Here is a 26,929-nt window from a genome sequence, read left to right on the forward strand (position 1 = left end):
ACTAGCGTCCTTTGGCCTGACGTCACCGGCGCGCCCACCAATGAGCTGCAGAGAGTTCGGGCTGCGGCGTGCGAGTGACGGGAAAAGCAGCCAATGGGCGAGAAGAGAGGGCGGGCCGAAGCGGCGGCGGCGGCGGCGGGTGTGTGAGAGGAACCTCCCCGCGCGTGGGGAGCTGCGGGAGGGCGGCCCGGGGGGGGTGGGGGACGGCGCGCCGGCGGCCCCTCCTCTGCCAGCTGCGGGCGGACTCCGGGAGCCGCCGGAGTTTCCGTGCCCGGGAGGGAGATGCGGCCGCGGCTCGGGCTCCTTGCAGGTAACGCGCGGGGCGGTCCCCTGCAGGGCCGAGCGCGACCAAGCGCGCCGCGGGGCGAGCGGAGTTGGGCGCGGGCTCCCCGCTGCCACCGAGCCCCACGGCGCGACCAGGGCCCGGGGGGCGGCGCCCGGCCCGGAGGAGTTAGCTCCGGGACCCGGGCTGCGGCCGGGACCGGGGTGACGCGGACGCGGGCCCCGAGCACCATGCGCTCCGGTGTAAGCAGCACACGGGACAAAGGGAGCAGCGTGGAGGTTGCGCGCCCCGGGCCGAGGTCATCGCCCCAGTCCCTGCCCGCTCCAGCCCGCGGGCGCTCCCCTCGGCCTGGGGCGCGCTGGAGCCTGCGATTCGTCCCCGGAGCGGCCACCTGGCCGCGCGGGGCCCCGCGCCTGGTCGCCAGCTGGCCGCGGTGCGGACGGTGGCCGGGCACAGCCGTGCGGCTTGGCCGTCTGCCCCGGGTTACGAGGCGGCACCCCCGCAGCTCTGCGAGTGCCAGCTGCTCCTCACCCGGCTGCGGAGAGGAGCGGCGCGAGAGCGGGGGCCACCGGCCGGGGCCACCGAGCCGCCACTTTTCGGCGTGGGCTTGGAGTTCAGGGAAGCCGAGCAGGTGTCGCCCTCGCCGCCTCACCTCCTGCGAACTCCGCAGGCTTCTGGTCTTGTTGCTGTTGTGATGTGGGCTGTGTGTTTTCTTTTTTTTAACCACACACAAAGAAGGGAGGAGTTAGAGCAGCGGTCTAGCCTCCGAGTCATCCCACACTTTGCTCTTTCTTATAGAGAGGACTGACGGGATCTCCTGCCTGTCCCCTTTCCCTGCAGTACCCTGGCGCGTCCCAGGTGGAGGCGGGATGGAGTGACGCCGGCTGACTTAGATGGGAAAATGGCTACAAGCTGCAAACTTTCTGGGACAGTGGAACCGTAAATGTCTGGGACCACACACAGACGTTTTTGCTATGGGCAGCCATGGCCCTCGTGCATTACCAAATAAAAATGGGAAGGCAGTCACCACAGGTTGCTACCTTCAATAGCATTTCAGCACTGCGGCGGGGAGGCGGTGGAGAGGGTTGGCTCCCCTGCCTGATGGGGTTCAGGATAGGAGCAGCCAGCTCAGGGTCTCCAGACCACTGCCAGGCCACGGATGCTGGGTCAGAAACCATTGGCTTTCATCTAATTTCCAGAGGCACTCTCACATCTCAGCCTGGCAGAGGGCAGCCAGCTGTGTGGATGGATTGATGCTGACGAGGTAGAAAGGCTGGGCAGAGGCCAGCAGGCCCTTTGATGCATGTAGAAGAAGATTCTTCCATAGGTGGCTGCTGCTGATTTTTTCAGAGTGAATTATTTGGGTTTGGTCTCACCATTCCGTTCACTGCAGTCCAAGCTGTCTGTCAGCTGTTGCTGGGTCCCCATGGTTCACAGCTCAGTTCCCTTTGTTTTTTGGGGATCCCTGTTTGAGGCTTTTTTGACCTTTTCATCTGATGATTGATTGATTTGTTTTAACCCCCTGAAAGTAGAGGCTTGATGTAGATGTTTGAGAAATTGGGGATAAAGGGACCTCTGCTTTGTTCCACATTCAGCTACTGTTGAGGGGCTAGTGAATTCTGACACAAGAGCTGGATAGCTGTCAGCACACTGACTGTTAACAGCTGAGTAGAGCACTGTGCTTGGACACAGTGGGGCTCCCTTCTCTCACTCCATAAGGTCCACTTACCATCCAGCCACAGCCGAGGAGACAGGGCTCCCAGGCAGGATGTCACCTGGAATAGAGGGATAAGGAAGTGCAGCCTGGGGCCTGTCAAGAGAAAAACAGAATGTCCCTTACTATTTCGTGGCCTGGCTACAAAAAAGGATGGAGGGAGCTGGTCGCCATCTCTACCACCTCACTCAGGCAGGGCTTCTTTTACCTGAGTGCTGAGCCTGGCTCAGGTCTTTGCAGAATGAAGGTCATTTACTGTTGGAGCGGGGGGAGTTGGGAACAGGGTTACTGTGTGTGCTTGTGCGGTTTATGCAGGGCACAAAGATTCCTGGCTGGGGAAGCCATGTGTCCTGGGTCTGCCCAAAAAAAGGGTGCCCCTTCCTCAGTTGCACCAGGCCACCTGATGGGCTTCCACTGCCCGTGATTGGTAAGCCCATCTTCTGGAATAAACAGTTGACGACAACGTGGTTGTTCCGAAGACCGGAGATCAGGGACTAGGCACTTAATTTCTCCAAAATAATAATAATAATGGGAACTGATTGTTTGCATACATTGTCTCATTTAATCCTTACCACAAGTTCCTAGAGAAAGTAGTGGTACCCTATTGTGCTGATAAGGAAACTGATCCTAAGAGAGACTAAGTAGCTTGAGGTCACACAGCCAGCAAGTCCGGATTTGTCTGTCTCCAGAGGCTTTGCTCTCAAGCACTAGACTAGACTCTGAGAACTTCCCATGGGTTTCCAACACATTGTAGCTTTTTGTGTGCTAATGAGATGTCTTTCTGAACCATTCCATTATACACATTAATAGTAAATCCTTTAAATGAAAAGGGCATTTGTGATTATTTTCAGTGGCAACAAAGAAGTGGGGGCTTTGGAGACCAAAGGAGAAGGAGCCCTCTGAGATAGAAGAGCAGGAAAGTAGCAATGAGAGGGGAGGGCCCACCAGAACTGAGAAATAACAGAGAGGACGGAGGGCCAGAATGGGATGGACCCTAGGTTTCCTGATGTCCCTGCAAGAGAAGAGGAGCAGGAGACCGTTCTCACATTGGCTCAGCCATCCTGTTGACTTCTCAAGAGTCTGGGCCTGGCCCACCAGGGCACCCCAGATGTTGGGGTGCACAGTCCCAGTCCGCCTTATGTACTCGTATATCTCGTCTGTTGCTTGAGTACCAAAATGATTAGTCTATGTTACAAGCAGTCTGACTTGAAAAGTGAGGTAGCTAACCGAGGAGCACACAGTATTTCCTGATTCAGTACTCTTCCTTTAAGGCCATTTGAGCCTCATGACAAACTTTTGTGAAACAGTATTCAAATATTCGGGGCTAGACCAGATAACATCAAAACCAGTTACAGGATCAGTTACATGACGTTTTGTTAGGTCACAACTCTATTGTGCATTTTAAGTGGGTATAGATTATTTGTTTTCTTCCCCATTAATTTTCTAAATCAAAGAACACTTGTATTACCTCCATGTTGTCATGGTATCTTCCTAACTATTCAGTCTTTTGATTTTTTTTTTTTTTTTTTTTTTTTTTTTAAGTAGTAGGGGTAATTTCCCTAGCCGAAATGTAAGCACAGTGGTCGGGGCTTGTGTGATGACCTGTACTGTGTTTGCAGCTGTAATATGGATTTGAGCATTGGTTTATCCTTTCTCTGAAAAGGAAAAGGCAGCAGCAGATAGTAGCTGAAATATTCCCCCAGCACTTGGCTGAGAGCACACCTTACATCAGGCAATGAGGCTCCAGGGACAAGCATTGAAAGAAAGAGTTGCAGAGTCTTTCATCTCTATTGTAAATCTGGACCTCTTTCCGGCTCCTGGAAAGGGACAGTGTTGCCATAGAATGGTGTGTCCTGTTGCCTGTTGGATCTCTCTCCACCTTCACTCAGACAGAAGGCTATAGAAAAGATGCCAGTGACTTCAGATGGCCTATTTAGCTGACTTTTTATTGATTCCATAATCTGGGTATTCACTTGGAGATCTGGAAACAAATACAGGTAAGGGAGCCTTCCCAGTTAAGGGAGCTGGGATTCTTTTCCATCTCAGCCTGAAAGGAATGGGGGCAAGGTCCATCAGTAGGGAAGCTGAGTGCCCCAGTACCAGTAAACCAAATACTGAAGGGGTTTTCCCAAAGAAAATGGTTCTGTGTCTGTGCTTTCAGCCTCATGGAAGAAAGTACTAGTGATGATAGCTCACCTCCACTGAGCATTCCTTAAAGCCAGGCAGTGTTGAGAATCCCATTTAGCCCTCATGGCAAATAAGATAGGCACTGTTGTCATCCCATTTTAGAGGTGAAGAGACAGGCCCATAGAGGGTGAGTAACTTGTGCAAAGTTCCACAAGATTAGAGCCCACCAGCAGACTGATGCAAACATGATCCTGGTAAACCCACAGAGAGTACCTGTTGAGGGTGTGGTGGAAATGGGGACAGATAAACATGATTTGGGGGGTAGTGTGATATTTGTTTGGGCAAATTCTAAGGCAGGAAGCTGTTAAGCAAGTCTCACTGCTGGAAAGTTCTTATGTTTTGCAGGGTGCCCCAGTAAATGGGCTCAGAGAGAACAGGTAACATGCACAAGACCTCAAACTTGTAAATGGCACAGCTGAGACATACACTCCTGGCATGATCATTTGGCCTGTTTGAAAGGAAAATCAAAATAAGTGTATATTTTTAACTTGACTCTTTCACTGGTATTGGAGGTCATATCCCCACATAGAAGAGCCTCCCCTCTTCTCCTTGGGGCTACAGCTCAGCTTTTTCTCTTACAAGACATTGTCCCAAACCAGGCAGCTTCTCTACGTATCCTCTGTGTGAACCACTAAGCTGGCAATCGATCGTTCCCTCTCAGTTTCATCTAATGGGCATGTGTGTCTGAGTTCTGCAGAGAGACTACAAGCTTTTTCAGAATCAGGATCATGTTATCTACACCCCCCGTACACACAATGTGCTAAGACCAACAATGAATATTTTTTATTTTTCTTGATTGAATGAAGTAGGATTGTAACTTTACTGGCTCAAGGGCCATTAAGAATGATTTGCCTTATGGTGTTGATAAATTTTCTTGCAGATTTCTCACCATCATAATGCTGGAGAAAAGATTCCATTAACTCTGTTTCTAAAGGGTAGTCCAGCATCAGAAACCCAAGGGCTTCCAATCCGATAGGTCATGGTAGGACCCAGAAATTTGCAGGTGGTCCAGGTGACTTTTCTGCCCACTAGAGTTTGAAAACCACACTTCAAGTTTTCAGTGATCACATCTTATAAAATCGCGGCGTAAATTGTCTAGCTCTTTTTTTAATTTAAATTTTTTATTAAAATGTATTGACTACATATTTGTGGTGCACAGTTGTATTTCAGTACCTGTATACAATATGTAGTGATCAAATCAGGGTAGTTAGCAAATTCACCAGCGTAAAAATTTATCATTTATTTGTGATGAGAATATTAAAACTCCTCTCTTCTAGCCATTTGATAACATGCAGTAAATTATTGTTAATTATGGATGCCTAGCTCAACTGCATACCTGTAGAACTACTAAATCACTAATTTCATCTTTGTAAACTTTCTAAAGCAAGTTTCTCGATGCTATCTTAAGATGTGAAACCCAAAACAAAATAACCATATCTGTTTGTATCTCAAAACTTCTACCTAAGCTTTTTAAAAATTTTAATATCAATTTATAAGGAACAAATTTAACAAAAAGATTAACATCCTTATTGAAAAAAGAACTCTTAATGAGTTAGAAAAATCTAAGCAGAAACTTGGTGAAGGGCATGAGCATATAAGTTACACACCCCATAGAAACGTTCTGTCTAATAAGTATACTCTTAAGATGTTGTTGCAGGGGGCAGGGCTAAGGCCTTGGGGTGAGGTTGGGGGAGGCCATCTCAGGGCCCTGGGGGGTTTTGGTTGGGGCCTTTTGGTTCCGGCTCGGTGGTTGGCCTGACTGAGGAAGGCAGTGGGTGAGCTGAGGCCCACGACTCCCACTGTTGTCTCAGGGTCCTAGGGGGCAGATGGTTCTGTCTAGCTCTTCTGCACTTCGAAGGTCAACATGTCCACTGCAGAAACTTTCCTAAGGTTGCATTGATAAGTATTTACGTGCTGTTAACTTTTCTTGCAGATTTCCTACCAGCATAATGCTGGAGCAAGACGCAGGCAGCCCAAAGTTTGCACAATGGCCGAGGTGGACGCTGATTTGGATCACATCATTCCATCTTCTATTCTTCCTCCTTTCTGGGCTAAGCTAGTAGTGGGATTGGTTTCTCTTGTGTGTTTTGCACGGAGCTACGATGGAGATTTTGTCTTTGATGACTCTGAGGCTATTGTTAACAATAAGGTTTGTATCTTAATTCTTTTCTGGTAAACTTATGTTAACCATTTGCCTATGTCTGAGTAATCATCTAAGTTTATCTTGAAGTCATCACTATTAAACTTAGGTGAAGCATTTGCCTGGACCCCAGTTGTGGTCTAGATTGTCCATCTCTTTCCATCATCTCTTTAATTGAGTGTCTTTCTAATTGCTGGCAGCAAGGTCTCCCACCCCTGCCACACCTCACTCAGGCTTTTTATCCTCACAGGGGCCCCGGTCCACACATGTATCAGAGAAGTTGATCTTCTAAGATTACAAAACAAGGTTACCACAGGGTACTGCAGGCTAAATATTTCAGGTTTTGTGAGAAATTTCCAGAACTGTACCAAAAAAAAAAAATCACACATTTGCTGCAGTGATAGACAAGTCTGCTCACCTGCCAGAGGCACATCTTCAACAGCAGGTGTCGAGCTGGCTGCTGCTTTGTCCTTCCTGAGAGTATCAGGAAGGCCTGCTGACAGCTCCCAGGGCATGAGGAATGAAATGTGCTGCCCGGGGATGTGGAGGCTCCTGCTCATTGCATGTCTGGAGATTCACATTTGCTAAAGTTGTAAAATCCCAGGCTGTTTTGCTCACCAGTGGCTGCTCTATTGGTGCAGGGAAAACGGTATTCTTTTTCACTTGCTATCCAGAGTTAGGGAAGAAGGAAGAGGTTTGTGGGCAGGGACAAAAAAGATTTAAGGAAGCCAAGGGAAAATTAGAACAAGAAACTCAGAGGCAGGGAAGTTCCAGAGAACTGAGAGCCTTTGTGACGACGTGGTTCTCAGCAGATATTTTATGTGTGTTCCTTAACCAGCAAAGAGGACTTGAAGGAATACACTGGTCTGTCTATCTGGTAGCTGTCATTGGAGCAGTTCTTTGTAACTCTGTTGTCAAGTGATCTTAAAAATTTGAAGTCATGGATTCCACCAAATAAGGAAAAAGTCATTTTCATTTTGAAATGTCAAGAAAAATTCCCTATGTGACAAGCATGTATTCTGTGGGCGGAAAACCATCACTGATTTGCGGACATTTTATTTGTAACATAATAGTGTAATTGATCTCTGTTTTGATGGTGCAAACTAGAACATTGTTGAAGTTTATTTATTTATTTGCGTTGGGATGTTTTGTTTTGTTTCTGGCAGCTGGCCAATGCAGGGATAGAACCCTGGGCCTTGGTATTATCAGCACCATGCTCTAACCAACTGAGGTAACCAGCCAGCCCTGTTTATTTTTAATTCAAGTTCTTGTAATTTTTTTTTTTAAGTTCACCCAGCATTTACTATAGACGCTTCCGTTTCAGTTCTTTTTTTAAAAAACCATGCTTAGAAGAAGTAAGTAGCTCTAAGCAACCATGTCAGGTTGGTGGCTTAATAACCACAGAATTGCTTTTCTAACAAGGGTACAACTTTATTTTTTTTTTAATTCCATTCTTGAGTTTGGCAAGAGTTTCTTGAGTCCTCCACTCTTATAAAGTAGAAGATATATAAAGTGTTTGTTAAGAACCTATGCTGCAAAATTTTGGTCAGGCAGGACAGAAACATGAGCTCTCTTGTACGTGGGGTGGCCTGGTGTGTGGGTGTGATTCTTGTTCCTTCTGTGCGAGGTGAGGCACATGAGCCATTTTGTGGCTCTGCTGGGCATCACACTGTGCCCTTTTGGTTAACTTGCTAGCCCTCCCTTTTTTCTTTCCCATTTAATGAAAGGCACACTTCCGTTCATTGGTACTGTGCCCACAGTAATGTGAAACAGGCTGTAACTGGATTTTAGTGGTGTTAAAGACTGTTTTCCAGATGCTTCCTTGTCGTGCCAAGTTGCCTTTTTTTGTTTCTTGAAATGATGGTCTTCTTTGAGATGACAGTTAAGAGGAATTTCAGACATAATATATCTTTTCCATAAATCATTATGAGGAAGACTTGACCTTTCTTTCTGTAGCACACCCTGCTGTGTGTAGGCTATACCTAATCAAATATTTAGAGTTTCATTGGTATTCATTTCCTGTTCAAAGGGAGGGAAAGATACTCCACCCAACTCCCTCACAACTGAACAAGGACTTTTGTGACAGTGCAGAAGTTGTTAGATTTCCAGTTTGCCACTGAGCCAACTAAGCAGGTGGATTGCATGACCTTCCCAAAATAGCTCACCAGCTCTTACAGGGAGAGGAGAGCAGTTAGTACACTCAAGGCCTCAGAAGCTGGTCTCCAATGGAAATGACAGTCACCCTTACAGTGGTATCAGGTGGCTAACTTTGCATCTGTCAACTCTTCTCAAGCCTTTCCCTTTGGGTCAGCAAGTACTTAACTAGCAAATGCTGAACCCTGCAGTGTGTGGTGGACATTTGTTGCTCTTTGGGCTGCCCACCATTTGGCCCACTTTTTCTGTTTGGGACACGCTTACATGCTCAAAAGACCATGTGGTTAGGAAGCTGGCTCAGAGCAAGGCTCTCCTGTCAGGTGCGCCTACCTGTTGGAATCAGAGGTTGGTCCATGCAGTGAGGTGGGGCTCCAGAGGCAGCCAGTTGCCTTGGTGACATATCCTGGGGCATGATTCGTAGTCATGCCCATGGCCACACAGCCCTGACCTGGTTTTCCAGCCCACTGGGCCGTCTACGAGCCTTACACTGTCCTTTAAAGCTTTCCTTTTTTGTTTAAATGAATCAGAGTTTGTTTGGTACTGCAGCAGAGAATCTTGGCTGAATCACTCTGCAGTGCTTAGCACATTGTGATTTCTTGTCCCTACAACACTCCTGATCAATTATACTTTAAAGAGAAAATTAATAATGGGTTTTGTTACTTACTCCACAGTGCCTTGTTTGCTTTCCTTCTCGTTAGACAGTTTAAGCCATCTAGTTTCATATTTTAAGTAAAGTAGAAAAAGATGTATTTTTAAAGCATCTGTAATACAGTACCAAATTAAATTACTTTGGCAGTATAGTTGGAACATAATAGTTAATATAGTTAATATTATATTAATAGTAGTTAATAGTTATATATTATTAATAATAGTTAATAGTGAGTTTTATCTTTAAAAATTATAGGGAAGGTTTTTTTTTTTTTACCTGATTTCACAGTCTGCTTAACTCATGATCAAAAATATGTTTATCCTTACTTACGTTTTAACTGGGATATTTTTGGTAAATTATCTCACTTTCTGGATAGGAGAGGTTAATGATCTTATTTAGATATGTGGTCCATTTATTCATTAAACATATATTAAGCACCTTCTGTATACTCCTAGCAAACTCTAGTGTGGCCCAGGCCTCATGGAGCCCTTGTCTAATAGTGCAGACAGATGGTCGTTACATGATTACAGGTTGCCAGTGTGCCAAGCACTGTGGGGACAAGCCCCAGGACTCATGGAAGGGGGATGGGATCATCTCAGGATGGTCAGAGCTCAGTGACCAAGATACAGGCGGTAGGGGGAGCTGAGCTCAGAAGAGCTGATGGTGACCATCCAGGGGAAACCTGCACGTGCAGAACATTTAGGTTGGGAGCTCGAGATGGGCCTGAAGAGTTGATGGGAGTAGGAGCACCCCAGGCTGTGGAGGCCCCATCAGGATGTCATCTTTGTCGCAGGAGGGTGGGAAGCTGTTGCCATGTTTTAGGCCGGGTGGGATGGGGGGAAATCGATGTACGTTTTGAAACCATCAACATAGAGAACATGCCAGAGGGTGCGGCAGCCCAGCTAGGAGGATGACTGTGTCCAAGGTGGGAGAGATGGAGAGCAGTGGGCAGGTGTGAGAGCTCTGAGGAACTTTCAAGAAGTGGACTCGGTGAGGGCTTCGGATGGGGGTGAGAGAGGAGTCATGACTCTCTTGTCCAGAATGTCCCTGATGTGTCCCTGCAGGACCTCCAAGCAGAAACACCTCTTGGAGACCTGTGGCATCATGACTTCTGGGGCAGTAGACTGAGCAGCAACACTAGCCACAAGTCCTATCGGCCTCTCACCGTCCTGACTTTCAGGTGAGGTGAGACAGGGCGGGGCATGGGAGTGCACATGGTGTTATACACGGTGTGTGTCACCAGGTCCTCAGCGCTGGGGAGTCCAGCCCATGGTTCCTAGGGAGGGATAAGCCACTCACCCCTGTGGGTCTCTAAGAAGTAGATGCTAATCCCAGCTATTAGGAGGTAGGTCACAGGAAGCTTGAGAGAGTCTGCCTAAGGAAACTTCACTTCAGAGTGCTCGCGTGGGCAACACATAGACAAATTGGAATGATTCAGGGATCTCATGGCCCCTGTGCAAAGATGACATGGACATCAGTAAAGCCTTCCGTATTTTGTGAGGTTCCCAAAGGTTTGACCCTTTGCTGGTTAACATCAAGGAAATGATAGGAATCAAAGCAACATGCGGCCTCTAAGGAAATTGTGATTTTTTTCACTACAAAACAAAAAGTGTACATCTTCCTACTGTTACCATGTTAATATGCAAAACCGAGGTGAAGCTAAAAATATCTTCCCTCACCCTATTAATCAGGGAGCTTTTTGCATTAAACAGATTTGTTCACCCCACCACGGTTCTTATTCATTTGTTTCTTGTATGCATTTAAATACTTGTGTTTAGATCTCTGAGAGAAACATGGAAGTGGTGATGTGGAACTAGCAGCAGTCAAACATAAGCATCCCTGACAGCAAGAATGTGTTTCATTGGGTGGGAGTCTGATTGGCACAGTGTTTAGGAGCACTTTTTTTCTGTGGATAAGCAAATTACAAGACAGTCTTAAATTCAGGTCCCTGTGGGGTGGCCAAGAATAGCATGTGGTATATTATATCTTCTTGGAATGCAGTCTTGCCTTGTTTTGCACTTAAAAAATTGTCTAGCTCTCCTTTCGATTTTCATCCTTGAGTGTTTTCAGTCCCACTTCCCATAGCAAAGTCCACTTCTTCCATTTTCCCCCTGCACTTAGTTATGGTCACACCTCTTCTTCGTAGCTTGACAGGCGTTATTTGTCTTGATGCTGTTTTTACCGAACAGATACAAAGTCTTAGCCTTCTCCTTTTATGTGCACACACAAGCCTTTCCCCCCAGACTGTTGCTGTTTCATTACACATGCTTCTGCGCACGTGGAGTAAACGTCCTGTGTTTCCTGCAGGATTAACTACTATCTGTCAGGAGGCTTCCACCCCATGGGTTTTCACATGGTCAACATCCTCCTGCACGGTGGCATCTCTATCCTCATGGTAGACGTCTTCTCAGTGCTGTTTGGTGGCCTGCAGTACACCAGTAAAGGCCGGCGGGTGCACCTGGCCCCCAGGGCATCACTGCTGGCTGCTCTGCTGTTTGCTGTCCATCCCGTGCACACCGAGTGTGTAAGTATCATACACCGTGGTATCTGCACACATGCATCCAAGCAGTGTTGTCATCTCACTTCCTTATCTGGATTCCAGAGCTAGAGAGAGTATACCCTACTGTATACTCTATAAATAGGCCTTTGAAACAATCATTTCCAGGTCAAAGACAGCATGCTTATGAAAAAATGGAGTGTTCTGTATTAGCAGAGACTTTACAATAAAGATATGCTATGCCTGTGTGGTACTTCTGTTTAGCTCACATGACTCCACCAGCTGTGAAGGTAGGAATGTTGACTATTGCCCAGCTTTGGCCTCCAAAGGTCAGAGGCTGAGATCCATTCTTCAGTGAAAGGTCTGTTGCAGCTGTGTTAGCTGACAGCTTTATGATTTTTCTTATACTTAACATGACTGTCATAAAAACTCTGTGACATTAGACAGCCTAATATAACAATTTCTGCTTTACAGATGAAATGTCCTGGGAAGATGAATAAAAGATTTACTCAGAGTCAGTAGCAAGTGAATATGAGCATAGGACTTAAATTCTGAGCTTCCAAGGCCCGTGCTGAGAGATACTGACATACTTTGAGTTGCACTGGAAAGTGGGTCCCCACACCCTGCTGGGGAACCAGCCGCTCCTGAAGTCTCTCCACCTGCCTCCTCTTCCCTCCCTGTTTTACCCTCTTCCCCTTGACAGACTTGGCCCAGCTGGTTATACAGCTCCTGAGAGGGGCCTAACCTGCCCTCCTGTGGGCCATGTCTCCATTCCAGTGAGCTGCTGCTGAACGTATTAGGCACAGATTGTGTTAGGATTCAACTAGGCATTTGGGAGGTTTTCAGGAACTCCTTGCCCCACCATGAACCCTTTGAAAATGTAAGTCAGCATATTTGCTGAGGTAAAAGATTTAATGTTAGTCATTCATTCTGTGAGCTTGAAGAGCCTAGTGTGAAATACCACATATGCCTTATTACTTCTCTCACAATGAACTTCTGCGTTTAATATGTGTATAAATATGTACATGTAACCAATTGTTGTACTGAGTATCTTGAAGTAAGGTCCAAAATGCTGAGTAGAATTCCTGTTTTTAACATCTGGTTTTATTAAACTGTCTGTTCTTTGGTATCAAGAGTATTAAGGAGTTGTTAACACAACCTTCTCCTAATATTTTTATTTTATTTTATTTTATTTATTTTATTTTATTTTATTTTATTATTTTATTTTATTTTATTTATTTTATTTTATTTTATTTTATTATTTTTTACTTCAGCAAATTCAGAGGACTTTAAGGGCTTTATAGGCTGGAGCTGCTGTTGTAAAAATTTAGTTACAAGCTCTTCCTTTATACATGACTGACCAAATTAGAATTTGTTTCAGTCTGAGTTTTTTGTAGTCTAAATGTTTGTTGGGACCCAGAAATAGATACATATTGATCATAAATAAAAGAATCTCTGGAAGAGTACTGATTCGCTGTTTTCCTTCTTGCCTAACTTAACATGACCTTAAAAGCAAAATTAAATATTTGAATTATTAGTCAAGGAAAGTTTTCTAAAATTCTGATTTTAGGTATTGAGAAGTTGACTTTATAAAAAGTTTTCAAGTACAGACAAGTATAACTGGATGTGCTTACACACACACACAAACAAATTCACATGCCAGATCAATGTAGTCTGGAGACATGTTAATCTTAAAGATTCACATTCCAGATCCTTAAAAGGAAATTGAGGCAGGTCTAGCTATAGAGAGAAGGGAATATTTGGAAGATCTCTTGATCTCTCCCTCTTCATTCCATGACAGCCATTCAAACTCAGATTTCAAGAAATCATTATGGATAATTTAAAATTAGCATTCTGAGACATATTTTGTATGTTTACTTTTCATTGTTTTGGCAACTAGTATTCAGTTTTCTCTTATCTGAGGTCCTCTGTTATCCCCAAAATACCAGCTTTAAAAATGTGCAAAGAGCAGGACTCCCAGTGTCATGGCCGGCTGGGCTGGGCCAGAGACTTAAAAAATGACCCGGGGCACAGCATCCCCCAACGGCATATTGATCCCTTGTTGGATGAGGACCATGGGGACTTGGGTAGTAAATGCGCCTCTGTTTACATTTATTAAGAGAAAGTAGCATCAGTGTAGGCCCCTTTGGGTTTTAGTGACATAAACTTCTTTATATTAACATTTACGTGTTTTATGTGTTTATCACTTCTCAGCAATAACACTGAAATGTTTTTGCCCACCACAAATAAGCACCTAAGTTTTCCATCTTCTGTCTGAGACTGAGAGGGGTCTGGGACTCAGGACTTTCCATTTTAAAACTGGGAGAGCCCCAGGCAAACTGGGATGAGTTGGTTACCCTCTGGTCTTGTCACCTCCTGTCGCCAGGGGTTCCCTGAGGACGTGAGTGCAACCGCATAGGTTTTACTGTTCTTTTTCCTCAAAGCATTGGTGAAGATGCTCAGTTGCCTGAATTCTGGTATCAGAGAGCCACTTAGGCCTCCCGAAGAGGCCATCTAGTGAACCCAGACTTGAACACAGAAGGAATTAGTTGGGGGAACCTCCCCCTCCCCTCCCCCATTCCTTCTTATGGCCCTCTGCAAATTGTTTCTAGTGGGAAACAGTGATGCTTTATACATTCAGGAGGATTGCAATGATTTCTCCAGAAAACCCTGAAATGACTGTTTCAGGTTATTTCCAAAGAGAAAAAAAAAATAGCCTTTGCAGAGAAGTTTGCCTGAAAATACATATTATGCAAATATCAGAAAGGAAAAATAAAATCTTTTCTTCCTATGCCCATTCTCCAAACAAGGATTGGATATAGCCCCTCCTTGGATAGCCTTTAACTTTTTTTTTATGAAATCTCTCTTTAATTACCATGCCAAAAATTCATTGTAAGTACTGAATACTTTTACTTTAAAATACTTATCATACTTTTAAAATTGTTCTTTTTGTCAGACAACATAATGCACATTGCTTTAATACTTGGGGCCATCTTCAACAATTAACAAAAAGAAAAATATTTGTTTAAAAATAAGTTTATGATTTTTAAAGTTCATTTTTGTGTAATTCTTTAAATGTACCTTAGCTACCCAGATAACAAGTGGTTTAGACAGACTGGCCCTTTTTTGGCCCCTATCCCTAGTATTTACCCAAACTCCCTCCACTCGTTGTAAGAAACCTCACTTCCCCTTGTCTCTGGCCCCTCTTCCTCTACTTCCTCTGCCCCTCTTTCTCTGTGGTCCCCTTTGGACCAACTTCTCTGGATCAGCTGTGATTGCTTTCTCTCCTCTAAGGCTCAGGGATTGCGGTCCATCCTCAGGCACTGTAGGTAGCCACAGCTCTAAGATGCTCCTAGCTCCCCCATCATCCTGGCAGGAGGACCACAGAACAGGAGGCTCCAGCTGCTGCCTCACTCACCATGTGACATGGAGACAATACCTGCCTCCCCCTGCACCTCTGTGTCCTTTGACCTTTTCCTGTGTTCTAGTCTTATTTATACAAGCACTGTATGGGATTCATGATGGGAACTAACAGTGAGCCGCACCTACTGCATGCCGGGCTCTGTTCTGGGCAGCTGCACCCCTGGTTTTACTGTATCCCTGATTGAGGGAGTTTAGAGCCCTAAGTATTGCAGAACTCTCATTGCATATGCATTTGATTCATAAAGTAGTTGTGTGGTTTAGCCCTCCAGCAGACTGACATACTTGTTCCAGGTTTGGCAAGCCTTTGTTTTGTCCCCAACTTCCTCCTCAGTAGGTTTTTCCTGTGTGTAGTATTTACAGGTTAGATTCCTCAACTTATTCAGCCATTGCAAGGCACTGTGGGCTGCCACATACCCTCCATGAAGTCATAGTTAAAGTGACCTATAACCACAGTTAAAGCATTTCCTATAACCAGGTAGGGAGACACTGCTCCTAAGAGGCATTCTTTTTTAGCTGTTCATTGTACATGCACTTACGAATCATATATAAATACAGTAGTTTTCATAGTCATGGAACATTCTCTTACCTAAATGTATAGAATAGTCTGCATCTCACATACCATATCTGGCCTTTGAGAAGTGATTAACCTACCAGCTATTAAAGCGATACCTAAGGAATCAGAGCAAAAGCTTTCATTCAGGTGCTAGTTAGTAGTTTAGCCACCTAAACTACACTAATACTCATGAATGGAATCTAGTGTCATTTATTGCCATGAAAGATGTGGAGAACAATTATTGGAGAATCAGATTGAAATAAACACAAATTTTATATTGTTTCATTATCACTAAGAAAAAGAAGGGATGGGCAGAGCTGTCATGTGGAAAGGGGGGAGAGACATGGTACAAATTTGATTCTGTTTCCATCTTACTTGTTCATCACTTGAAGCGTTCCGCTCTCCACATCAAACCCTCAGTCTGAAGGGAGGAAAGATGGCAGGGATAGCTTTGAAGGATTATTCCTGTGTCTTTTTCTATCTGCCTGATGGCTTTTAACATTTATTTCCTACCTTTATGTCCTTCATGTTTCCAATCGAATTCTAGTTTTTAAATATGCCCTTCAAGCTGATCACATTTTGCAATTACAGCTAAGTATCTGGAGCTCTTGGGTGTAGCTTGTTAAGTAACACAGCTTTTACTGCACATGTGTACTGCTGTGTCCAGCTCACAGAACAGCTATCAGTAGGTTCAAACCAATCCAGTTTTTTCTTGGAAGCAGTTAAATCAAGTCCTCGACCAAAAAGGGAGAAGAGAACCAGTGGTCAGATAACACTGGAGGGTTGCTGCACAGCTGCACAGGTTATTTGAATAAATGGCAGAGTCTAGTAAGTTTCTTGTTTTATATGTCTAAGGAATTGCTTGTATTTCCTAAGTTTAGAATTTGTTTAAATGTTTTTTATGTAAATCTTTTTTTTTCTTCCCCTTCCTTTAAGGTTGCTGGTGTTGTCGGCCGCGCAGACCTCCTGTGTGCCCTGTTCTTTTTGTTATCTTTCCTTGGCTACTGTAAAGCGTTTAGAGAAAGTAAGCATTATGTTTGCCTTCTTAATTTTCCACCTTCTTCATGTTTTTGTCCTGTCAAGCAGTGTTTTAACAGATGGGAAATTATCCGATTTTATATGTTCATCATTTTGAGTCAGAAGGAGTGAATTCCCTCTAGATATAGCTGTTTATGCCTTTGCTTTTTTAGAGTTCTAACATCAATAATGCAAAGTTCTGACGTCTGTGTTCCTATGGGAGCATCCTGTTGGGTGGTGAAACCAAGGCAGCAGCAGAACCGCTAACGCAGTTGTGATTGATTTTTGCTGTTTTATTTCCAGCAAAGCTGTGGCATCGCAAGCCATTCTAGGACAAGCTGTACTGTTTTGATGTTCTGTGTATTAATAGCTCAGCCATCCCTCCATAGTTCCCAAGGATAGATTGGAAAGGGCCTGTGAGATTTGTCACTTACCATTCCTCCACCATCCAGCTCGTGTATAGGCTGAACCCATGGCCTGGGCTGTGGCTTGGAGCACGTTTTCTCTCAAACCTGGGACTCCACTAAGACATAGCCGAAGGGTGCCCCGATGGCCACACACTGTGCTGATGCTCAGTCAGGGCGTGGTTACACCCAACCACACCCCATCCCTTTATTATTATTATTTTATCATACCAAAGTAAAACCACCACTTCATCCTGAGACTTATCAGTTTCTGATATGTCTGAGAGTTTGGGGACAGCTGAATGGAACAGCTTCAAGTACAGAGAACAGTGGTGGTAACTTTTCTTCTTGAGACTGAAAGTTAACTTAGCAATAAGGCACATCCATCCCTTCCCAGGTGGGCATCTCCCCACTGTGATGGTCATAAACCTCCCAAGGGACACGCAGCCCTTGGGGATCTGGGGAGGTGGCATCTTCCCCAACCCCATAACGCATTCAGCACCATTGTGTAGCTTTTCCATAAGACTGTGAATCAGGAGTGGGAATGGAGGGGGTCCATTTACCACCTCACTCTTATGTTCCTTAGAGATAGCATGACTTCATATTCTTAGGTTTGCACTTAAATCTGAATTTGCAGATATGTAGGATAACAGTTTATTAGTAGTCATATTTTTCCTGAAGAAAATTAAAAAGATTCGTATCTTTTCTCAAAGAAAGCTCTAAAGTTTCATGAAATATCATTCTTTGAATTTTAACTTATCCTCCCCTAAAGTAACCACTCCCAAATTCTAAATGATTTCAAAGACATCAGAGGTGCTTTTTGAAGAAGGTATTAAATGTTCGTAGATTTAACAGGTGGGATGCATCATTTAGAAGATACAGTAGAGCCTCTCACTACTCGTAAAGATTGCTCTTGTGAAATAATGGAAAAACTATCATGAAACTAAAAACTCTTCTATCAAGTGATCCATTTATTAGGTCCCTTTAATGGAGTGTGCTCACAGAATGATGAAAACTAAAGACATTTTGTGTTCTTTTCCTGGATCCTTTTACGAACCTTTCCTATTTCAGTTCACACATTTATATATTCTGATTTATGTATCTTTTTTAATCCATTCATAAATTATAAAATTACTTCCAAGAACCATCCACACAGTAAATAAAATTTTTTATAAAGCCTTTGGAAACTAGTATCGTAGGTAAAGGTGCATAAGTGTGGGCTGGTTATTCAATTAGTTAACTTTGATTCATGAGAAATAGGCAAAGTATATTTCAGTACTAATGTAAATATATTAACTGTAAATAGCAACATAACCTTTCTTTTTTGTTCAGTAACTTTTTTTAGCATTTATAATATGTTTATTTTAGAATTGGAAAGAAATTTTTAGGCCTTTAATGTCAAATTTGTAAATGTTTTTGAAAAAGTTAACCTGAAAATATTTAATGTTTGCAAACCAATGGCAGTGGTAGTTATAGCTTCTGTGAAAACTCTTTTAAGATTATGAATAGATTTTCATTTGGCTGAAGTACTTGGAATAGTTAGAAGACAAATGGATGGATTAGGAAGCCTTTGAAGGAGTTTTTCTGTTGACTTCTTGTCTACAAGTCGCGCCATCTTCTTGGAATCTGTTCTATAAACTTGAGCCCTCTTTAGGAAAAGGAAAGAGTAGATTAATGTTTTCAGCAACCTTTCCGTTTCTGATTTTCCATACGCTTTTTAAAGATGCTAAGAATACAGTGTGTTTCTTCGTTTGTAGATAACAAATCTTTGAGATAATCCTTAAACATCATGTTAATGTTCAACTTCATACACATGGTGTCTAAGAATCTTTGTCAGGAGGAACAAAGTTTCCACAAGCTAATAATAGCTTCATAGAGAAGAAGCAGTAAGAGCCCTCTATGCAAACGTAATTCTGATTTAGGCCTTCGCGAAAAGACGGGGTCTCTGATTCTGCTCTAAAATAGCATAGAGGCTCACCAATTTTGGTCATTCATTCCATCATTACTAATTAATCAAACTTTAAGGGTGTTCTCATACCAGACTCTCTGTCTGGTGCTGGGGATGCAAAAACTAGAAAGACAAAGTCCGTGCCATTGACGGGCTTACTTACAGTCCAGTATATTTTGATTAAAATAAAGCTCCTGTTAATACAGCGTGCCTGAGGGGCAGAATGTTCTGGTTTTCCATACTTCCTATTAATTTTTTTTCTCCCTCTACCCACCTCCCAGCAGGTGGTCAGTGAGTATCACTTTTTTTCCATGGGGTGTTTATGGAGAATGACTGGCTGTGGTCTTTGTACTACTGATTTCTTTCATCTTCTATTACATTTCCTTCAGTTCAACAGAGGAGAGCTCTTGATGCTAATGGACATTCATGTGTATATTTTTCATTGGGTATTTGAGCTCTGAAGAAATAATCACATTTTTACTTTCCCCTGTCTAGTCAGTGTGGACTGTACAAAAAGCCTAGTGGTAAACACATTAATTTCTTGTCATTACAGTGAGGATTTCTTGTTCTAGTTGCCCATGTTTATAAGTACTCAGCAGAGAATCAGAACTCTTTTGTGATAGAAGTTAAGTCCAGTATTTATTGTGATACGATAATAATGCTAATGTTTAAATTTAATGTTTAAAGTGACCTGGTGTTTGTACTTTTTGGATCTGAACATAAATTCAAAGAAAGATCTAATATTATTTAGATATAAACTTGAAGTTCAAGAAAGATATTTTTTTAGAGAGGAACAGATTTAATATTATTTTATAAGGGAACAGTAAATTGAAATTATTGATTCAACTAGTTAAAAAGTTCTTTCAGAGGATACATTTCTTTTTTGGTAACTTCATTAGTTTTCTTTATAGATGTGATGTCTGTAGTACAGAGCTCTGGACAATTTTTAATTGCCTGAGTTTATTAACAAGCAATTCATTGCTAACCTCTGGTATCCTGGCACTTTCAGAAATAAAAAAAATCTACTCACATAACATTTCTGGGGCTCTGCCCTTTTATTTATTTATTTGTGTGTGTGTGTGTGTGTGTGTGTGTGTGTGTGTGTGTGTGTGTGTGTGTGTGTGCTTAAATAGAATGTCTCTGAGCAAGATCTTTTGCAAAAGAATTATTTTTTTTTTTTTTTTTTTTATTTTATTTTTTTTTTTTAAATTTTATTTTGTCGATATACATTGTGGCTGATTATTGCTCCCCAACCACCAAAACCTCCCTCCCTTCTCCCTCCCCCCCTCCCCCCCAACAATGTCCTTTCTGTTTGCTTGTCATATCAACTTCAAATAATTGTGGTTGTTATATCTTCTTCCCCCCCCCCCTGGTTTGTGTGCGTGTGTGTGTGTGTGAATTTATATATTAATTTTTAGCTCCCACCAATAAGTGAGAACATGTGGTATTTCTCTTTCTGTGCCTGACTTGTTTCACTTAATATAATTCTCTCAAGGTCCATCCATGTTGTTGCAAATGGCAGTATTTCATTCGTTTTTATAGCTGAGTAGTATTCCATTGTGTAGATGTACCACATTTTCCGTATCCACTCATCCGATGATGGGCATTTGGGCTGGTTCCAACTCTTGGCTATTGTAAAGAGGGCTGCGATGAACATTGGGAAACAGGTATACCTTCGACTTGATGATTTCCATTCTTCTGGGTATATTCCCAACAGTGGGATAGCTGGGTCGTATGGTAGATCTATTTGCAATTGTTTAAGGAACCTCCATACCATTTTCCATAGAGGCTGCACCATTTTGCAGTCCCACCAACTGTATGAGAGTTCCTTTTTCTCCGCAGCCTCGCCAGCATTTATCGTTCATAGTCTTTTGGATTTTAGCCATCCTAACTGGGGTTAGATGGTATCTCAATGTGGTTTTGATTTGCATTTCCCGGATGCTGAGTGATGTTGAGCATTTTTTCATATGTCTGTTGGCCATTTGGATATCTTCCTTAGAGAAATGCCTACTTAGCTCTTTTGCCCATTTTTTAATTGGGTTGCTTGTTTTCTTCTTGTAAAGTTGTTTGAGTTCCTTATATATTCTGGATATTAATCCTTTGTCAGATGTATATTTTGCAAAAAGGAAATGTTCTTATAAAGGAAGCATACTTTTTCTTAAAATGAAATCACTAAGTCAGATGAAGTCTAAGGTACATTGGTTATTATTTTTGAATTCCCAAACAGAAAGTGTTATTCATATGATGAGACATCTTGCCAACCTGTGTATCTCTTTTAAAACCTGGTATTTAAGATTGGAAACAGATAATCTCTGCACAATAAGCTTGCTAGAATAGCCAAAACATTTTTTTTTTTTTACATTAGTACGTTAAAAACTTGTTTCATGGGAGTTAGACTAGGAAAAAAAATTTAATTAGTCTCATTTGTAGTGTGTGGGAGAGAATATTTTCCAGAGAGGAATGTGTTTGCTACATACCTAGAACAATCTTTTTAAGTTCTAAAGTAGTATTAATTAACATCAAAGACAAGATCTCAAATCTCAGTTGTTCTTTAGTTCTTAAACGGTATTTGCTGTTTTGCTCTCCTTATTGTAGTTGCAGCACTAAAATAGGATAACTCTTACTCTTGGGTTATCATTTCCTCATTATTTTCATTTTGGTTTAAGACATCTATTTTTCTTTGACTTAGAATCATGCTGCTTAAAAAAACATAGGGTAGTTGCCTAACTCATGTCCTGTGATACGCTTGTTTTTAGATTTGGGGCCACTACTGATTGAATTCCAACGGTGGTATTCATGTGTGTTTCCATTTTTGTTGCTTATAACAAAGTACACTGAACTGTGTGATTTATAAAGAAAATGAAATTTATTGCTTACAGTTTCTGAGGCTGCAAAGTCCAAAGTCCATCTGGTGGTGGCGACAGTGACCCAGGGGTCTCACATTGCAAGATGGTGGAAGCAGAGAGAGAGAGAAAGACAGACTCTCCTCTTTTAAAGCCCTCAGAACCATGCTCCTGACCATCATTTTTAATCCATTCATTTATGGCATGGTCCTACAATCTAATCACCTCTTCAAGGCTCCACCTTTCAGTTACCATAATAGGATTTCCCATCCTCTTAACAGTCACAGTGAGGGCTAAGTTTCTAATACATAAAACTTGGGGGGACACAATTCAAGCTTCAGAGAATTTGGGGGGACATAATTCAGTCCACTATAGTGTGTACTCTTTTCTCTGCATTTATGTTTCTTTAGTTCCTCCATTGCTTGATTTTCCCAAAATGGTCCCACAATTTAGGACTGTGAGTCTGATTTCTTTCATTCTGTGCATGGAAGCATGGCTTGGTTAATTCCAACTTTTGGAACGTGAATCTGATGCTCATTGTGTTGCTCTGGCAGTTAGAGTCATGGCCACCTGTCGCGGTGGCATGGTTCCCACACACACCATGATGTGCCAATTTCAAGCAGCAGAGATGCCAGGCGTAGAGTGGTAAAGAGGGGTAGCTTGCACAATGTGATGCTTTTTCTGAAAGAAGATCTTCCCACTGGAAAAGAGTGCCAAGTCTGAGGCACATGCTTCATTAAATGGATCACATCTGTTGGCACTTGTGGGTATTGGCACTGACAAGTGTCTTTCTGTTACTGCATTTTTTCTCTTGTGTTTCTTCACTCCATTAGCCTTTGCCTCCATTTACGTAAGTGATTGAACTATCTAAGATGATAGAGACATATACTGAAACGAGAAAAATATTGTCTAGGCAAGTCTCTGCTAAGTTCTGGATCATAAACTGTTGACATTTGCTAATGCTGCATAATTACCCTAGGGCAAGTTGTCTTCTTTAGAGATGAAAGATGTAGCATGGTATAAGAATAGGTATTTTTCCCCCTGCTCTTGGGTCATTGGCACTTAAAATTTAGCAATCTGGATGATGATGAGGTGGAAAACTCTGGATAAAAGTGATGTCTTGAGATGTTTACACAGAACCACGTATAAGTTAGAATTCCCTATGTTGGGAAGACTTTTCTGAATAAAAATATTCACAAACACAACTGTATTGGAGTTGACATCTGCCTCTCAGGATTTATTTTTAATGTTTTTAACAGTTACTTCTAAATTTAAAATTAAAATAATGAATTTTTCCTATGCTTTTTTTATATTCCTTATGTAATTTTAAAATTTATTTTATTTTTAAAAAGTAATCTCTTACATGATGGAGATCCTTCCAGTGTGAGGGGATTCAAAGACTAAAAGTGAGAAGACTTGACTTCTGGCTGTATTTGTTAGCACCGAGCAAATTATTACTAACTTTTTGGCACTAAATTGTGTCTTATAATTGCATAAGACATATAGTAATGTAAGACTTCTGATAGATGTGGAAATAAGTGAAACTATTTACTGATTCACAGGGATTTATTGAGTGCCCACTGTATGCAAGGTGGCCTACTGTTACTTGTCTGAGTTGTCTTATTAAAGTGCTCAAACTTGGAAATAATAGAATGGCTTGCATTAGTCACCTCAACAAACAAAGACTCAAAGTAAATCTTAATTTGGGGAATTGTGTAGGTAAAACTATACCAGAGGAGGTTGTATTAACACAAGTTCATGAGGCTGGGCTATCACAAAATTTAGAACCAGTTTCTCAGTTTAATTTTTATAAGGCCTTTTTTATTCACTCCTAGTACTAGAAATATTTTGACAATGTTGAGTAGGTCAGCCTTGGTTTAACATGCATATATATACCACACATTTGTAAAGAGGAGCCCCTTGATTTATTTGAAATGGTTTTGAAATATTAGATGAATTAGACTTTCCAGTTGGATTCTGGAAAACTTGAGGTGTGTGTGCATACTTAGTCATATGACTCCTGATAAAATATTGAGTGGCTATTCTGGTAGGAACTGAAGGAGAAAGAGTTGGATTTAAATAGACATTAATATTTTCCAAGTTTTCAAAGGCAGAGTTAGATTATATACATAACAATGTACAAAGCATTTCATCTGAGCTGGCTCTTTGATCACGTGGTCTAGACACTGCTGTGTAATAGAAATACCACAGGAGACATATATGTCATTTTAAATTTTCTAGTAGTCACATTATTTAAAAAAACAGGTGAGATGAATTTTAATAATAATTTTCTTTAGCTCAGTATATCAAAAATATAATTTTAACATGTAATCAGTGTAAAAATATGAAATATTTTATATATCTTTTTCATATTATGTTTGTAAAATCAAGTATGTGTTTTACATCTACACAACACATCTCAGTTGGGACTAGGTAAATTTCAAGGGTTTATTAGCTATAACGACCTGTCTCTTGATTGTGGCAGGTCTGGAATTCGGTCCTCTAAATGTGAACCTATCACTAGGTTTATAACTGACCATTGAAATTTTGCTTTTGGTCTGAAATCACCACTGTTTTGAGAAGTGATGCTTAGTATTTAATAGTTACTGAAACTGAAGAAACTTCTTCAGCAAACATTGCCTTCTTTCATATGTTTTCATACTGGGTGTGTTTGAAGCAAAATCAGAAGTCTGAGGGAAAATTGAAGAATAGGACTCTTCTTGACAAATTGCAATAGAGGATTTGAGAGGAGGGAGTTGAGGGTTTGAGAGATGGGGTGAAACTGTGGGGTGAGATTAGGGAGAAGACTGTCAATAGATCTGAAGGCTGTGTTTTCTGTATGTTATTTTTCTGTATTTAGTTATGTCTCTGATTTAGCCATCTAAGGAGAAAGCCACTTTAAATTCCAGACAAGCTAAGTGGAACATGAGCCATCACTTCCACGTCCATGTAGTAATTTAATGTGGTGTTAACAGAGTGCTTTCAAGAGCAGTCCTTCAGGCATTTTAGTGGAGGAAGTGGGAATATTTTTCTTATCAAAGGCCTCTGGTCCGTGGAGGAGAAATTAATCCATGTTACTGTCAAGTAAAATACAAGCTAATTCAGTTTTTCTAGGAAGAAATGTAAAATGATCAAGAGACTTGCTTTTGAAATTAAGAAGGGAACATTACACTGGGAAATCATATTATGTGTAGTTGAAAAGTACAAACACAAGTTGCAGGCGTGAGAAAGCTCTGAAACATCAAATCCAGTTAATAGGTAGTGGGGTGGGGAGCAGGAGTCATACGGTTTCTAGTGGACTACTAAACTGAATGCTTAGTCAGCATGAAAACACCGGGCTGAGGCTGGGCCACATGGCCTTCCCCTCATACTGGGCCTGGAGGGGCCAGGGTGGAGACAGTCAAGGGTGTCTTTGACCCCATTTAACTGTAGATGATACCCCATGGTAATGAATGGGGTCATTTATAATTAAGGCTTCTTTTTATATCTTAACTGCTAATGTGAGAATATCCTGTAGGTGGCTTGACCCAGACTTAGGAAAATATTTTTTGAGAGGAGAGCTCCATGAACTGTACACTGAGACCGAAGGGACTCCGTTACATGGCACAAGGCATAGTATGGTGTGAGCTGTGACCAGCATTTTTACCATATGGACCCCTGTGCTCTACTGCTGAAACTTGCAGGTCCCTTTTGCCAGATCACATCCTGAAAGGAACCAATCAGTATGTACGCTGTAGGGTTATTTGGGCCATAATTTTTTAAAAAGCTTTCATGCCTGCTAATACTTGTCTGCTAATGAGTGCTAGCAAATGCCCAAAGGAAGTAAATTCCAATAAACATGTAAATGCTGAAATTGGAATTAGGTTTTAATTTGACAGGGTTTTTCATTGTTGTGGTTCATAATTGTGATCTTTTAATAGTACATATAATGTAGTTAATTTCTGCAAGTGAAATGATCCTTAGCTTGTTTGATGGAACTAAATAGATATGTAATGGCTTTCAGTAGAGAGGACTGGACTTCCAGGACCCACACCACCCAGACAATTTGAAGGATGCTGCCCAAGGGCAGAGCTGAGTCCTGAAGTTCAGAGCAGTGCTTGGGCTCAGCATAAGAATATTCTAACAACCCCAAGTTTACAAAGGAAATAGACTCTTATGCAAAGTTAATCCCCATCTCTGTAGTTTCTCAATCAAGGGCAGGTGGCCCCCTGCTGGAAGCATCTCGGAAAGGATTCCAGCATTCCCATCCGTGCACGGGCAAATATATGCACAGCCTCTCAGAAGCACCGTCAGTACCTTGTGGCTCTAAGATTTGTCGGGAGCTCAAAGCTTATTGCGCCCCTTTTGGTAGATAGCAGATAGTCACTCCATCCTCCAAACTCGCATTGCCTGTCCAGAGTTGTGAGTGCTGCTGATTCAGTCAGTGACATGTTTGGCTGCTCCTCCAAGCCAGGCGCAGTGTCAGTAGTGCTGCTGTGACAGGCTTACTTTTGAGGGCAACGTACTCAACCTTTAGGGAGTGTCTGAATCGCCTGGAAAGCTTGTTAAGGACTGATTGCCAGCTTCCATCCTCAGTGTCTTATTTAGCAGGTCTGGGTGGGGCCCTAGTCTGGGTTTCTAACAGGATCCAGGTGCAAGTCACACGCTTGTGAGTGGCACTGGTTGAGGGCAGTGGTTCTCAATTGTGGGTGATTTCCTGTCCCCACCCTCATCCCCCAGGGACATTAGGCAATGTGTGTGATATTTTTGGTTGTCACAGCTGAGGGCAGGGGTGGAGGGTGTTGCTGACATCCCGTCATGCTCAGGGCGGCCCCATAGCATAGAATGAACCAGCCCAGATGTGAGTGGTACCCAGAGTGAGAGGCCCTCATCTCGGGGATGACAGAAAATCGAGTGTTCCTAGTAAACTGTGTGAGGGATGTCATGATCAATTGTGTTAAGGGCAGATTAGGGGGCTCCAGCTGGGCCTGACTTAATCTAGGGATCCCAGGGGAGTGAGGCAGGCCCTGCTCCCTGGGCGGTCAGACGTGCGTGTGGTGGGACCACATGCTGCTCTAACTGGGAGAAAATGAGTGAACTGAGAAAGGAGACTGCCTGGGAGGACAGGTGCAGCTTCA

The 26,929-nt window shown here is 42.5% G+C and overlaps 1 protein-coding gene across 2 annotated transcripts in view; it reads left to right on the forward strand.

The window, feature by feature from the left end:
* The first annotated feature begins 215 nt into the window (after positions 1-215).
* The window catches only part of TMTC4 (transmembrane O-mannosyltransferase targeting cadherins 4), a 56,211-nt gene continuing 29,497 nt past the window's right edge, over positions 216-26,929 (forward strand). The window contains exons 1-5 of one of the 2 annotated variants that reach the window (XM_063102366.1): positions 216-310; positions 6,118-6,333; positions 10,192-10,307; positions 11,435-11,651; positions 16,537-16,624. In XM_063102366.1, coding sequence (XP_062958436.1) covers positions 6,172-6,333; positions 10,192-10,307; positions 11,435-11,651; positions 16,537-16,624 — 583 coding nt within the window. In that variant the 5' untranslated portion in view covers positions 216-310; positions 6,118-6,171. The remainder of the gene's footprint in view (positions 311-6,117; positions 6,334-10,191; positions 10,308-11,434; positions 11,652-16,536; positions 16,625-26,929) is intronic. The other variant, XM_063102365.1, reaches the window with a different exon arrangement.

This window comes from Cynocephalus volans, chromosome 7 (assembly GCF_027409185.1).
Source record: "Cynocephalus volans isolate mCynVol1 chromosome 7, mCynVol1.pri, whole genome shotgun sequence".
Classification (NCBI taxonomy): domain Eukaryota; kingdom Metazoa; phylum Chordata; class Mammalia; order Dermoptera; family Cynocephalidae; genus Cynocephalus; species Cynocephalus volans.